We start from the raw sequence: 16,973 nt of genomic DNA, 5'->3' as shown, positions 1-16,973 counted from the left end.
GCGAGACAACTTGACCGAACACTTGATGAATTTAAGGGATGTAATTGAAAATCTTTTAACAAGATGAAAAGTAAGTAAAACCGAAGAACACTTGAGAGGTCAAAAGGTTTTTGTTAACGTACAAGGGGTGGCAGAAATCATTATAATGACCGTTATAATGGTTGTGATGCTATTATTTGAAACTATGATCAATATGCAAAGCATGTCAGCGGAAAAAGGAAGAGCACAGTTAGCTGTATCTTCACAAAAATTATCTAGGATACAGGGAAAGAAATTCAGCACCAACTCATTGCTAGAAAAATTGTAAGTTGGCCAAGAATTATTAGCAGCGGGACACTAGCATCTTTGAAAGTGAGTGATTTTAACTGATACGAACCAAACAAGTTAATAGTTTTCCTGCATTTTGCCTGACAGCAAGGACTTCTGAGCCAGCCTCAATGAAAAACAAGTCAATGACAGTCTCTGATCTTTGAAATTTCAGTACTTGATCTCGAGTAAACCTGTAGGTGATGATTAAGAGCAAATGGGTTGATTGTTTACTTTGCATGACCCTCAGATGGAAAATATTAAAAAGGTTTCACACCAAATACCGTAGCAAGGAAATGTCATTATCAACTCAAAAAAGTTTGGATTACTCCTCCAAAAATCAAATTTCTGCAACAAGGCACTGGGATATTGTACAAAAAGGATGACTGTAATCTTACAGAAAATAAAACTTGGAACTTAACCAACTCTAATTAAAATAAAATATATCACCAATACCCCAAGCCTCACATACAATAGCACTGGTAATGGATCACAATGCCCTTGCATTGCAAAAGGTGAGAAGGCAAGACACTGCAGATGGACCTTTGAACATGCATTATACTTGGCCCTCCCCTCTAGCAGGACACTACCACTAAAATCACCTCAGTATGCTTCTAGACTTTGATTTTGTAGCTGCCTCAATGATTCTGTACATCCACCGGTCAAGCATTCCTGTTTGACATCAACAGAAAATATTTTACTAATGGCAGCATATAACCTTGTTTAATAACAATAAATAATCAAGTAGAAAGAAGATAAAGTATGGTGTATGCAGACCACCACAGATGCAGTCCTTGACCACACTGTATTTATATATAGTCCATCACATATGGGCTGAAAAGGCAGTCCACCTAATAATATGGCTGCAAATGCAGTTCGCTTAGCATAGTGCAGCTAAGCATGCAACAAATTTCACCTTGTGTGGCTGCATAATTAGCTCTTTTAAAGGATGCTTGGATGTTGGAATCAATTATTTGCAGATTATGGATCCACGTGGAATTTTATTGTTAGGAGAGGTGAGAGCAAAGTCCAAAGGAATCGGGGAAGATCTTCATCATCCCGATTTTTGTGTGTAAAATAAATCACCTCTCAAAACATTTATCCCTAAAAACTAGGATTAATAGTTCCATCGGAAGGCCCAATCCCTCCCACTTCTCCTCCCGTTCTTCTTTCTAACTACCAAATCTCCTTGGGCTTACTGCATGGCCTCGCACCGATAAGATCATCTGGCATCCAAAAAGGCGCTTAGCATTTTCTGAATCACATATATGGTCCACTTTTAAGTGGGCCAATACAAACGGGATGGATTCTGGCTAATGGTTGGGTTGGATGTGGCTTTCAAGTAAACTAGATATGTATGTATTAATTATACTAATATATTAATCATTGTTTTTATTTCCAAGAATGGATCACCTGAGAAAGAGAAAACTATTCCCAATTATCATTTTTAAAAACCTAAGATGGCCTATGTCTATGAGGAAGTATAAAAGGTTCATGCTATAACATATAATGATAGCCCTAGTACTACTTCCTAAACACTTACTATATACTTCTAGTAATTTTTCTTTAACCTTCCAAAACCAAACTCATATTAATATCCTCCTACTTGTTAATAATTCTACAATCATTCTTGTATTTGTAATCAATTTCTTTCAATTCTAGTCCCCCAAATTTTTTTAATCAAATCATGAGTTTTGCTCCGACAAAATAATTTCAAATACTAAATCTTGGTTATGATCCTAATGTCATTAACTTCAAATTTCATATATTTACAAATAAAAGCAAGCTTTAAAAATATATCTGATGACACAAATGATAAAAGAAATTATCATACTGAATATGATGGTATCGCAGTCTAGATTCATAGGCCTAATGAGTAATAAGTCCATAAAAGGAGTGGACAAAAGTAAATAAAAAATGATAACTACGATGGCATGTGACATTAGATAGTGATAAGTAGGTAGCTAAAATACCAACGCCCAGGTAAGCCTTCAATTCAATAGCTCTATATATATACTAAGAATAACAATGACAGGAAGAGAGACAGAACAATTCAATACCAAATTATTTTGACCACATTGATGTGGTTAATCGCATTAGTATAAGGAAATTTACTTCTTCTGGGAGTATCAATTACCTTAATCTGTTTTATCATCTTCCTATGCCTCTTCATACTGTATGGCATGAGAAGAATAAACCAGGAAAAACCAAATGCATTCTTTTTTCCATGTTCAGGAAGCAGTGGTAGACCCAAAAGGGTAGATAAAAGAGGGAGAAACTACTCTGTTGTTGGTTTATCAGTTTGGTATTGGCTTCAAGGTGGGTAATGGAGACAATGAGAACTACGAGGTAACTGACATAGACCTTCCTAACCTTGAGGTTACTTAATACAAATTATTCTAGCTGTATCTAACTTTAGTTCCCTAGCTTGGGACAGCTCCAGAATAGAGGTACTCAAGTAAATCCCTGGCTCTCCTTGAGAGGAAATAATAAAATGAGAAAGTCAGATAATTTCACCTCGTTGACATCAGATATCAAAAGGGAAAGACTGTAGGAACTTCCAGCAGAAGTATGTTTTCCACTACGTGCATAAGGGGATAATTCTTGGACATGTAGTAGAAGACCATGAAGTTCCAAAGTCTCTAGAAATCCAAGTATATGCCTGTTTGAAGCTATGCAAGGATTTTACCTACCATTAAATCTGACAGACAAGTGGCAAAAGAGGTGGTTGGAGTTTGTAATTTTAGAGGTGGAGAGCACAGGACCATCTGCATGAATATGTAATAAAACCAGTTGTGGCTAGATAAGTGTATGTATGAGATTGTGAAGCCCAACCATAAATGGAAAGCACCTAAGTTCCTCCTACAAACTACAATTAGAGAATCAAACTTATTCTCGGTAGATATTTCCAGAATTAGAATTTATAATGCACCAAGTTTGTCCATTCTAATTGCCGACAACTTCCAACTTATAAAGGAATCCTCTTTCCACTAGAAAAAAATTTCATTGCATACAATTTCTAGAAGCTTCAATTTTAAACATAAACATCCAATTCCAATATCCAACCCTTCAATTAATAAAATATATTTTGCCTGAAGCCCTAATGAATGTGAATTGACAACTAAAGCTCCCATGAAGTAAAATATTAAGAAAAAATTATGCAAGTAGATTAAGTCACATAGGTCAGATACAGCCTACCTGCACCATAGTTCATAAGGAACTGGTAAACTGGCCTAACCTCTCATTTTTTGGGGTTACTCGTTTGGACACTTACATTTTAGTTATTTTTTAGAATACTATAATTTTTCCTTGGGATCCAGCATGAAATTCCTCACTCCCTTCTTAGCACATACTTGACATTCATTAGAAAAATATTATCAGATAGTACTTCATATGTATGTCTATGAGTGTGAGCATATACACAGATTATGATATATATGCATACACATGTATGCATACATACCTACTTATATGTACATACATAGAGGAAATGGTGTATACATATATACATATGTACAGGGAGTGATTATAGTACACAGAATATAAAGAGAGGATTTTATATCCATCATAAAATTCAATTTTAGTGGTTGCAAAATGAAAACCTACACCATCACATATGATCTAGAATACTTAAGACAACTATAAATAATTCATATATTTTGAAGACCCATAACCTATGTTCAAGTCATCCAGAAAGCAACACACCATATTCTACCATTAGAACTATTAACTATAAATAATGCAAGGCTGTGATGCATGGGCAAGAGGTTTCCAGAACATCTGATTTTTCTTTTTTTTTTAACAGACATTGTGGACCTTATAGACCACATCCAATGGCTTAAACTTTCATTTTGCAACTCAGATGACTAAATTTTGTACTGGGTGTAAAGTCCTCTCTTTACACCCTGTGTATTATAATCGCAAGCACACATATGTATGTGTGTGTGTGTCTATATATAAACATGCTCCCAAAGAGGCTTGGCTACATGTTACAAAGGATTATCTACTCCTAAAGAAGTAGCCCATGCAGCCAGCTGTCACAATATGAAGATTTTCTTGTTTCTTTTAGTTATGCTGCAATTTACCACTCGGCTATGTAAGCACTTCCCTAGGAATTTCCCATCAGCATCCTAGATTTTTGGTAAATGAATCGAAACTATATCCCAACAGATATCTAGAAAATAATATGATTTACATATAACACGAAAAAGACACCTTCCCAAGGATCAACCTAAATCATTCCAAATTTTGAGTCTGCCATCATGATCTCTTCAATAGGGTTATAGCTTGTAACTTTCTTTAGATTTTAGTCTACATATGGAGCCTTCATATACCAGTTCTATTGAGCAAACACTTGCATGTGAAGCACATGCAAAATGGCCATATACTCTTCATGTTTTCTTTCAAAAATGAAAAGATCCCTTTGCAAAATTTCTGCTTGGCCTTACCATCACAGCCCATCCAAGTTATTTCTATATTGTGGGGTGTATTTGATCAAGTGCAGCTTGCTTGGTTATGCAAATCTATTGGAAGTAGAAGGGGGACTGTAGAAGACGAGATCGAAGTAGTAGGTTTCCAGCCCAGCAGTTTAGGTCTAAGGGGAAGAATGGGCGCTGCGGAACAGTTGATTGGAAGAAAATTTTGGTTTTTGAAAGGATGCTGACAGGAATAGTAGTTATGCTCCATCATTCTACTATTTTTAGTTTTGATTCTACACATTCTGCTATCAGATAACATAAAGACATGCACAGTTTAAAAAACTGAATTGATCAAAGACTTAAAAATCATTAAACTTGCATATTACATTATAATCTCCCACAATTCTACAGCTTCTTATTCAATCACTTTATAAGTTGTATGAAAATCTCTTGTCAGTTGCAATTTATGAAACAGCATTATGACCAAGCATCACAGTAATCACACATATAATGAAAGAACAACAGTCAATGACACACAAAGTTTACATTGGATAACTATCAGATGTTAAGTATCAAATGAACTGCAGGCTCCAGAGATGTTTATTAGATAGAGACAAGGACCTGTCAGAGCAAATGTACCACCAAGCACCGCACAAAGACGAGTAATAAAATGAAGAAAACTTGGGCGCTCCTCTTTTATTGTCACAGTGATAGGGGAAAGATCATACAAGAAGTAGACAGCTGTATCATGGGAAACGAGATAAGTGATGTTACAGAGAAAATCAGATAACAAATATATGGTTTCTACATGTGAATTATAATACCAACCTGGCCAGGACCTTTCAATCTCACGCAATGGAACGAAGTATTCTGTGACAGAAAACTGATTTGTAGGCAATACTGCCTTTGAAAGATATCTGTATTCCGTTGGAACGATCTGTATCAAAAATAACATAAATTTTCCAGCAAATAATACTATTGTGCAATTGCTGATTAAACTCCCAAACAACATTGCAGGAAATCCAATACAGCTAGAAGACAGAAGGCTCTTATTGGAAACAACAACAATCAAGTCATGGCCTGACACTGCCACCAAGTAAAAGACATCAGAACACTTCCTACTGCCTTATATGATTTTGTTAACTGAAGAAAATCAATTATTATATCTTATCCCAGTAAAGCAACCATTTGTTAAGAGAACAAAGATAACTCAACCAAGTCTTTTCAAATCGCTATGCTCCACAAATAGTACAGCTAATTCAGCCATAATACAATGCACAAGCATTTCATGAAATTAAAACTTATATGCAATCTGCAAATTTGCACATGTCTTTAATCAACTTGTTGAAATGATAGGGTATTAAAACTGATCCTATTGATAATTAAGATATAAATTGCTTGAGATCAAAAGTCTAATAAAAAAACAAAAATTAAAGCTGGGAGTGAAAACCCATAAAAGAGATTAAAGTTTACCTTGATATAATATTTGAAAGTACCACTTGTATCATGCAGGATTCTCGTAGTTCCATCAAGAGGATTATGAATCCCTGGGTATGTTGGACCAAATGACAAATCATGAATCACATGACTGACATTTACGTCTTTTAATCCGTCAAAAATCTGTACATGGAAAATGAAATTACATAAGATAGTCGTACAATTGACAAAGCAAAGATGCATGTTAATTAAAACAAGAGAGAAATCTAGCACACTTCAATGCATAAGAGAGCAAAGACTAGAAACAATAAAACACGTTGGAACTTCATTCTTGAAAAGATGATGGAAAGGCTCATAAAAGTACAAACACGCAGTCATGCGTACAAATTTTCATGTGAATGCACATATACAGATGGAAAAATGTATCTGAAACTAAAACCATCACCGCAAAATAGAGTGGTTAAATAGCATCAAGTCAGATAAGAATCTGAACATTTCAGCTTCCTGATGAGCTATACAACCTCGTCCGTTAATCTCGTCCATTTCCCCCAATTCGATGGATCTAAATATCACTTGAAGTTCACTTAAAAGCTCTGGAACAAGGAATTTCAGAGAGGTCGTAGTGTTTAAATGCAACGCCATTAAAATTGTGAACCAGGGTTGGCCCCAGTGGTTACATGCCTCCGCTTAGCGACCGGATGTTCTGATTTCAATTATTGGATGGGTCATCTCTAAAAATTTGGACTTGAGTAATAGTATTACAGGCAGGCCTCCCTCCCTTTCTCTAAAAAGGAAACCCCGTAAATTTTTTTTCCAAGAAAGGGAGTAGAACTCATGGATTTGCAAGCTGGTCCATGCCAGACTGTTCCCCATGGCATGAATAGTGCTAGGGCCAGGTTGGCACAGGGCACAAGCATTACAAGGTATTGAACTGCCAATTCTTATGAGCTTGTACGAGAATTGACCCACGCTAGTTTGATATGCTCAACATAAACCAGCACTGAGACTACGAGTACCTAAACACCTCTTTTTTCCTTCAATTCTTTCCTTCATTTTCTTAAAACTTGGGAAGGCAGGGAGGTTGTTTTCTTGAACTAAAGCACTTGAGAACCTTCTCATTACACTGTGTTCTGGCAATATTTGCTGTGTATTCTGACCAGGCTATGTTCTATTTTTTGGTGCAATGCATCACTAGGGTGTCTTACTATGCCATGTTATCCTAAAATATACACTGCACAGTCATCAGCACTCAGACGTGCCCTGGATTTTGCTTCTAGGATAGTGACTATTGATTTTAATTCTCATTTTTTGCGTGAAACAACACCTAAGAGCCTTAGAGGTTTAAAATGGTTGTAGTTTTCCCCTTTTTTATGAAAAAAAAGGGCCCATGTTTTATGCATAAAACAAATATATGAATGAAAAATACATGCTGGTCTATCAATAGCAGTCATTAGGCCCCTTCAAAGTACAAACAAATATGCTTGCACACATGCATGCGCAGCACACACAAAGAGAGGGAGAGAGAATTCACTTCTTGGTGGGGTTCAACTATCAAACATGTCTGTCATACAGTCATATATAGCACAATATGACATTGAATCCTCCTGCTACAACATTCATGCCCTTTACCATCCTACCAATTCTTGTGGAAAATAAAAATGAATGTAATTTAATGACATTATCCACTGCACCTGAAAAAATTTGTTGCTTTGCTAACCAAATATGCATGAAGATAATGCATCATGATTCAGCACAAAGATTTCAGATGCATTCATTTTGCACATTTCTAGGGAAAGTAAATAATTGATTAGTGAAGGTTTTAGATAATTAACCTGTTGAGCAACATGAATGCTTAACCCATGGACTGAGATATGAAAGTTCCCAGCAACCCTCTGCACATCTAAAACCCCATATACCTGAGTAGAAGGATGAGCTAGTTGGTTGGTATTTAGCAGTGTAAGGCTACAAAGCATAAAATGTTCATAATGATACAATTAAACAATATAATAAAAAAAAGGGACCGCATACTCGGCATCCTTCACCATTCTGAATTGCATGTTTTACATTCTTAATCATCTTTTCAGCATCCGAGCCAAAACCATGTTCATGTTTCTCTTGAGAGGAATCCTCATGATGATCATTACTATCATCTGTACAAAAATTCAACAAGGAATTAGGCCTCGATTGGAGGAACTATTGGCAGTAGAGCTTTTAGAAGTAGAGCTTTTGAAAGTAGAGCTTTTGGAAGTAGAGCTTTTTATAAAAAGTTGTTTGCTGTTTGGTAACTATATTTCTAAAGTGCTGTAGAACTTTAACATGTATTTGGTAAACAAATTAAGAAAGTACTTTTAATATGACAAAATGATTATAAAGGACATTACATAGTATTATACAACAGAGCATAATAAAATATAATATGTATTAATACATAAATATATGATATAATATAATATTAATGTAATGTAATATAATATAATATTATTATAATATAGTTATATAATATTGTATACTATAGCATAATAATTTAATATAATATTAAATTATTTAACATAACATATCAATGTATTATGATATAACGTAATACAATATTATATTTATAGTATAATACAATAATAAAGGTATAAAATATTATAATTATTAGCGTAAATTAATTGTCCATCCTCTCAAAAATTGTGGCATAATATAACATGATATTAAATTATTTAACATAAGATATTAATGTATTATGATTTAATATAATATTATATTATATTATATTTATAGGATAATACAATAATAAAGGTATAAAGAGACATTTTGTGCAATTATTACATTTTATTATGGGTATTTTGGTTCATAAAGAAAAAAATATTATAACTCAAAACAGTTTTCCGACAATTCCTAAAAAGTGCTTTTTCAAGCTCGAAAATGGAGTTTCTCCCAAAAAGCTGTTTTAACTTTCTGAAAAGGCTAAAACAACTTTCTAAAAATTTTACCAAACACCTCTATTTTATCTAAAAATGCTTTTAGAGGGCCAGAAAGTGCTTTGTGGCCCTCCAAAAGCTCCCCCAAACCGAACCTTAGTAATTTATATAAAAGCTTTTCTCAATGCCAAACTCTAACTGCATGCTTCTTTTACTATATAACAAATTTAGTCTAGGAAGGCTACAGTACAAGTAGATGACAAAATTGAAATATATGATACACAAAGGAACCAGTGTGAAAACTAGAAAAACCATCATTCAAAAAATGGTTAGCAAGCTGATTGTTTGAAACAAATTATCAAAAATAATGATAGACACGAAAAAGCAAAACTTCCATCCAAAAAATTCGGTACCGCCCCGATCCGTCCGGTTTTTCATGTTGGCAACATATTCTACTCCAAGATAATTGGGTTTTTCATGTATATGTAGTGCCATAGATAGGTACGTAGAATTTAAAAGAGATTCTCAAAATGCTATAGGTAGAAACAAAAGGTGCTCTAAAACTCATGCTAACTCTGAAAATATGCAGGCTAGTTTTTTGCTGCAAGATGATAACCAAACATTTCCTCTCTCTCTCTCTCTGTGTGTGTGTGTGTGTCTCTGAGAAAGTAGAAGGTTAAAATCCCCACCTAGTAATATTGTGAGGAAGGGAATCAAACCTTGGTCTCTTGTATCAACATAAAGAGATTGTACCAACTCAGCCAGTTGGCACCATCATAATAACCACCCTGTTTTGATGGCCAGATAACATCAACACTCTGTTATGATAACAAACCTTGGTCTCTTGTATCAACATAAAGAGATTGTACCAACTCAGCTAGTTGGCACCATCATAATAACCACACTGTTTTGATGGCCAGATAACATCAACACTCTGTTATGATAACAACAACTCTGTATGTTACTGCTGCCGGAAATAAACCAATTAAATGATTGACTCTGCTTATGGTGTATGCAGAAGTGCTTCCTTTATATTTGGCCTTGGTAGCAAATCAGGCAACGGTGTTTCTATTATATGACTATAATAGCACCATGACTCTCACCATGCACATTTATGCCTAAAATTATTTTAAAAAAAGAAAACACCGACATGTATTGGAGTCAAAGATGGCATAGTATGTGCTTTGTTATTTCTAAATGTGCATGTGCAACATATGTAAGGTGCATCAGATAAGCTCTTTGCTTCTCTAAGAAAAAAAGAGAGCAACCAACCAATTTTTAGATCAAAGCAAGGTATCTCAGTGATTCAATGAACTCGCATCAACTTTTAAGTCAGCCAACAGATCACAAATGCAACCTGAGTAGTCAACATAGGAGTAGATAAATTCATGCAGTCACACAGCACATAGCTTGAACATTACTCGGACCAGAATTACAAAGGGTTAAATCCTCATTAAAGTGACCATATATAAATTCATATTCATAAAAAAAAAAGAAGTCATCCAGTCTTTCTGTAATATGTAACAACAATTACTAACCTTTTTGTGGGTTTAGTAGGACCCTAAAATTATCTATATGCTTTCATAATTTTGAAACAAATATGCACTACAATGGGGTCTACTTATTTCTCAGGTAGGAGCCATCATTTAGATTGTATACAGATACTATTATATAAATACAAAGTTTACAAAAGGGCAACCCAGTGCACGAGATTTCCATCATTGCAAGGCCTGGGGTGGGTTAGATGTACACAGTCTTACCCCCGCATGCAGAGAGGTTATTTACATAATGTAAGTACAAGTTCAACTTGGGTATTATAACTGTCACAACCTTAAAACCATATATCCAAATTGAGCATAATACACATGCCTATATAGGAATCATTGTGGCCCCCTTTTGCGAGAAGGGGCAAAGAGATGCTATATAAAGATAAAATCCAGTTCAACATGAAAGAACTGATTTATTAGCCAAAAGTTTTCTATTGTAGGCTATAAATATTAATGTTGGGAAGGAAATTACCATGCTTGTGAGCAGAGTGCTCCTTTTCAACAAGATCGGACAAGTACTCAGTGCCAATAATGTGACCCTCTTTACTCATGCGAAGCTTCATTTTTGACATCAGAGGATTAGCACAACAACCAGTGGCTATAAATTAGTATTAGTTGTACAACCAATGCTACAACAAATCGTAAATTGTAAATGAATTTAGACAAATAAAGAATGTTGAGATAATTCCACAATAATACTTTAATAGATATCAAACAACATTCCTTAAATTATCTGCTCCAGAAATATTATTTGATGATGAAGAGTTATGTGCAGCTTTAACATCAATGACCTGATATGACTTTTATTCTACACGATGACTTAATAATCTTAATCACATATATCCAATAGGCTTCTATATAATCAGCAGCATGTGTTAACTCAGCATAGAATTTCATATACAATTTTATGATTATCATATAAAAGACACACAAAAGCGATTTTAAGAATTGTGAAAAAATCAGAAAACTTAAAAATGACTGTAAATGACAAAGTCCTCAAAAAGAAAAATGCAGCTCCTCTAATATTATTGCATTAATTCCCCCACCTGATAAAGTTTCTTTCGATGTCAATTTTACATTTCATCTCCACCCTCCCATAGAGCCTATTACATTCTCTTTCTCTAAACGAGCATGATTCTTGTATGTTCAAGGTGAAGTAAAATAGAGGAGTAAACAACCTTAATTTGGGTGGAGTGGATTCATGTTTTTCCCAAATTTCCATAAATTATCAAACCTTAGCCACCAAATTCTAAAAGTGATCGGTCCCCATGCAACTGATACTGAAAGAAAAAAGAAAAGATCCATATTTACAATAGCTCTACATTATCAACACCACAAGCTCTTTCCTCTTTATTAACCCTTTAACTTTAAGCTCCTTCCCTTCAACTATCCACCTCCTATCCCTCTAAGAGAATGAAGAATTTGCTCTACAGGTATCCTTCATCTATGTGTGCAGCAAGGTGAGCAGGCTTGTGAAAATCTATGTTTTCTTCTAAATAACCATAAGGCTATCCATGTTGACGGATTCCAGATAGGCTGGCCTCAAAACTAGCAATGTGATCAATTAGAATACCTAAACAGTTGAATACCTCCCAAAAGACTACAAGTACCATCAGATTGAGCAGTCCACAATACCATCCGTCCACTTCCTTACAGTAAACAACTAGAGTTTATATGAGAAATTACTATCAACAAATACCCTTGTGACTTTGGCTTAATATCGCAAATGGAAGTATAGCTCATGTAGCTAAGAGACAAGTGTAAAAGATGAAATAAAACGGTAAGATACAGGTTTAGATTGCTTCATGCATCGAGTATCAAAACTACAAACAGAAACAAAGTTTGCTCTGCACAGAAAGAATCTACATAGAAAGAAATAACATTCTTACCTTCCATATGTTTGTATCCAAGTCCACCTCATGTTTGCCAGACATGTCAATAGCGTCCACGCTCAAGACTATTTATAGTTATCAAACAGCACAAATCAAGTTTTAGCATACAAAAGCAAAAAAAAGAAGGGAAAAAAGGAACAGAAGTAATAAGCATGTCGAGGGAATAGAAGCATTAGAAAAACATACAACTAACCTTCACAAGGTAATGCGGGGAATGTCATGTTTATATGAATTGGAAGAGTTTCTCCTCGTTTCAGATCTACAGACATCTGCCAGTAACATGCAGGTGCTATCAAAAAATAACCTTAAAATAAAGGTGGGACTATTCTAATAAAACAACTTTCCTAGTAAATTCCCACTAAGCCATATCTCACAAATGAATACTTTCATTATTCTCACAAATGGACTCACTAAGGGTGTGTTACAGCACTCTTGCCAAAGCATTTAATCAATTGTTCCCATTGGAACCGGCCAAAAGTTCCGATGGTTTGAATTAGGCATAAGTTACCAGCAATAAGACCATTATAATCATTTCATTGCTTCACCTTTTGGGTAATACTTGCTTTTTCTTTTCAGATAAGGCGAAGATTCATTTTCACTAGGAGAGAAAATGCTAAAATCTCAGACTACAATATGGAAGACTACAATATGAACTGGCTTTTGATACTTTGATTCAACCAATGCTAAAAGGTCTTCATAACCTTCTAAAATGCATATATGTTCTAGCCAACCAGTTAACCAATATGAGAATATATACAAACCTAGAAGGATCTGTCCATCTGATAACATTGGTTATGAGTTCTGACCACTTGAATCTTAACAGTTTAATAACATCTTATTGTACATATTATTCATTGATGATGGACATAGACTTTGGTCATGGGTACACTGGATCTTTGCATGAAGAACACTTTGTTTCTCCTTGCCTATATTTATCTCATCTGCAAAAATGGTCATTAAAAGATAGACCCATGATTACATCCAACAAAGACCCAAGATGTGACTGCACTTTTGAAGAATAGCACTCACTAAGAAGTGTTCTTATGATGTTAGGTTCTTGCATCCCATAATTCCAAATAGCCTACATGACCACCAGAAAGCAATTATAATGTGCGTACTTTTCCAGAATTGAAAATAAGATACAAGTCAAATGAATTAATATGAATGCGTGAACCTTAAGTTTCAAGGATTACTTGTAGGTGGCAATTCAATCAATCAACATAAATTTTTAACTTAAGACATCAATTCTTAATTGTTGTTTACTGTTGGAGATAAATGTCTCGATAAACCACTAAATTTTAACCTTGATGTTTTCAGCCTCAAAATATAAGTCAAAAGATTTAAATTTCTATATTTTTGAAAAAAGAGCGAGCAATAACAAGACCAAAAGATAAAATTTAGCAAGAGAAAATCCTGAGCTTCTTGAAACCTATCTTAAACCACTGATGTCGATGGAACATCTCTATCCTGACATACTTAATGAAAAACATGTAAATCTTTTAACAGCATTCAAAAGAAAAGTTGCATGCCCCAAGGAGTACTCTTAGAATGTCTTCTGCAGCATGCCTTTTAATCAACAACCATAAGGGAGCAAGAAGAATTGTTAACAAACCTGATGCACGGTGTAAGTGGTGAGGTAATACTTTAGCTCGTGCACAAACAAGGTGGCCATGATGGTGAGGCCAATAATGGAAACTACAAAAACATAAAACACAGAGAACACCACAAAATGAGCCTCTGCGCTATTCAATCTTAAACACGGGAAGCATAGGAACGTGCTAGATACATACCAATAGCTCCAGAGTGAGTCTTCTTTAACAAGTGCTCCTCTGCACGTGGAAATGCATCGATATTCCTCAAGGATTGCAGCCTCACACCCATTTTCACTCTTTTGCCCGACAAAACTGCTTCAACTAAATGCACATTATGATTATGAAAATGGCAGAAGATGGTCTGCACAATCTTTATTTATATAAATGCTACTCTTTCCTTAAATTATTGATATTCATGCAGAGACGGGGAAAACCCTTGAAAAGGGCTAATATATTTTTGTATCAAATATCGCAGAAAAAAGAAATTGTAACAAAATACACATAAATAACATGGAAGCACAGCAACATATCTCTGAGAAACAACCTAATGATACTCCCGATGCCACGGATAAAAGAAATTGATTTGAGGATTATATAGTGGCGCTTCCAGAGTTCTAGCATCGAAGGCACCACCTCCTAGAGCATCAATCTTGTTTCACCTCCCACCAAAGAATAACCATGATAACAAAAGATGCAATTTTTTCAATATTCCTCAAATTAAAGGGAAAAAAGCCAAGAAAGCATCTTGATTCCTTCTGAAGAAAGGAACCCGTTCTCCGCAAAATTAGAATTCCAAAACAAATTGCATCGAAATTTTTAAGGAAAAAAAAAAGAAAATTTGGCCTTCCACTAGAACCAAAGAAAACCCTAATTCCTTACTCCAAGCATTAGAATCCGAAAGACTTGCGCGAAGAAGGAAAGCAATGGATCCCGTAGATTCAGACGTTGATAAATTATGAGATGGCAGTAGGAATTTATTGATATCTGTTTTGATTTCCATATTGAAAAGCAAAGGAAAGAAACTTGGGAGGACAAATCGCGCCGCGTACCAGAGAGTTTTGGATCGCCGCAAACGTTTTCGCCGCCGGCGATGGACAGCAGGCAAAGGGCTTGGCTAAGTATTTATTATATTTATACGGGCGGAGACCGGATGACTAATGATCCCAGCGGTCCACCAACCAACCGATGGGAAGGTCTCGCCAATTTGTTAACCGGACCCGTCAACCCGTGTGGAATAAACGGATTCGGGTAAAGGCTTTGTTCCAGCCATCTCGGAATTTATCCATAGCTCGTGAACTGCACGTGCCAAGCATGTGTTAAAAAAATAAAAAAAATAGAAAAGTTTATTTATCTATCTATTTATTTACATCGATTACTCATACTAATCTCACGTAAGTATGGCCGCACCATCAAGAGAAAGAAGGCTGCTCAATGATGAAGGAACCTCCAGCTTCCATGCTCAGAAGATCTCTCTGGTATACTAGACGGTGTAGGAGGCGACACGGTCAGCCGTCCTATTCACCTTCCGATATACATGACGTAGGAAATCTTTTTCATAGAAGTTCTTGATGAGGAGGTTTCGGGTGGAAAGAAGATCTCCATTATATAAAAGTAAATTATTAAGTTATGTTTGAATTTAGACTTTACATCTACCTAGTATTCAACACCTTTTATGCACGTTATAAAAATATTATAATTTGTGCAATACGAAAGGGTCACTATTTAAAAAGAAACGAGAGAGGGCTGGCTTATATTGCGCAAATCCTAATAAGATGGAGAAAAGTTCAACTTCTTTGGAAGTAGAATTCTGTTCATCAAAAAAGAAAGAGTTGGCTAGCATTTGGACTCTGCATGTGACGGTCAAGAGGAAGAAATCAAGATGTTATGGGACACTTCACTTAGAAAAGGGAATAAGATAAGTGGAGTTGAAAGCTCGGGCAGGGTACCCAAGCATTTATATTATATAATAGCATGCATGCAAATATACATGCATATATATATATATATATATATATATATATATATATATATATACACACACATATACATGCATGCATACATACATACATACGTATACACACATAAATTTATACACACACACATACACACACAGATATACATATATGCATACATATATATACACATATATATACATATATATACATATATATATATACATATACATATATATATATGGGGATTGATAAACTACTCTCTATTATGGTAGGTTATTAATCTACCTATTTTTTATTGGACAAAAAATATCCTTACTTTTTATAACTCTTAAGGGTATTTTATGTGTTTTTACAATTCCACATTAACTCACCCTCTCAACCCCTAATTAATACTCTCTCCCTCTCTCTCCCATATATATATATATATATATATATATATATATAAACATACATACAAACATACATACATACATACATACATGCATACAAATATACATATATGTATATATATATATGTATATATATGTATTGTTGCTGGAAATTGGACCCGGGGGCAATCTTCGGTCGAGGAGAGGGAGCGGCGGTTTCTCACGGCGGGGCGGCGATCCGTTGGCTGGCGGCGTCCTCCGTCCGGGGCGGTCGGAGAGAAGGAGCAGCAGGTCCTCGCAGCGGGGCGGCGATCCGTTGGCTGGCGGCGTCCTCCGTCCGGGTGCCTGCACACGAACCGGTGGCCGGGTTCTCCGGCGCCGGCCCTCCGACGCTCAAGTCAGGGAGGGGGCAAATGGTAGGGAGAAGGAGATAAACAGTGATTTTTGGGTGTATGAATGTTCCAATCCCCTCTTGAGAGGCCAAGGCTCCCTTTTATATGCGGGGGTCGGTTTACCTGTGATGTAACAGGGCGAGGCCGTAGTACGGCTTGGCAT

General features: G+C 35.5%; 1 protein-coding gene across 2 annotated transcripts; it reads right to left on the bottom strand.

Moving 5' to 3' along the window:
* Positions 1-575: 575 nt before the first annotated feature.
* LOC103710492 (Endoplasmic reticulum vesicle transporter protein) lies at positions 576-15,272 on the bottom strand. 2 transcript variants are annotated; one of them, XM_008796210.6, is made up of 12 exons: positions 15,145-15,272; positions 14,294-14,407; positions 14,116-14,198; positions 12,697-12,772; positions 12,501-12,568; positions 11,084-11,168; positions 8,190-8,311; positions 7,994-8,077; positions 6,198-6,344; positions 5,553-5,661; positions 5,346-5,465; positions 576-978 (listed from the first exon to the last, which is right to left on the bottom strand). In XM_008796210.6, exons 2-12 carry the CDS (start codon positions 14,382-14,384, stop codon positions 905-907), a joined length of 1,059 nt encoding a protein of 352 aa, XP_008794432.3. In that variant the 5' UTR covers positions 14,385-14,407; positions 15,145-15,272; the 3' UTR covers positions 576-904. The 2 variants fall into 2 exon arrangements, with proteins under 2 accessions (XP_008794432.3, XP_008794433.3); XM_008796211.6 differs by having other exon boundaries at positions 14,294-14,416; positions 15,145-15,271.
* Positions 15,273-16,973: the final 1,701 nt, after the last annotated feature.

The sequence above is a fragment of the Phoenix dactylifera genome, chromosome 9 (assembly GCF_051530095.1).
Source record: "Phoenix dactylifera cultivar Ajwa chromosome 9, Ajwa_hap1_PhDact_Kaust_v1.1, whole genome shotgun sequence".
Taxonomy (NCBI): domain Eukaryota; kingdom Viridiplantae; phylum Streptophyta; class Magnoliopsida; order Arecales; family Arecaceae; genus Phoenix; species Phoenix dactylifera.
Note: the sequence above shows the minus strand (reverse complement) of the source record. Positions and strands in the feature narration are given on the sequence as shown.

Coding starts and splice junctions, on each gene's coding strand:
- LOC103710492 (XM_008796210.6), bottom strand. CDS start 14,384: ATGGGTGTGAGGCTGCAATCCTTGAGGAATATCGATGCATTTCCACGT. Junction 12,773..14,115: donor CCACTTACACCGTGCATCAG/GTTTGTTAACAA, acceptor TGTTACTGGCAG/ATGTCTGTAGATCTGAAACG. Junction 6,345..7,993: donor GCATTCATGTTGCTCAACAG/GTTAATTATCTA, acceptor TTCCATGTACAG/ATTTTTGACGGATTAAAAGA.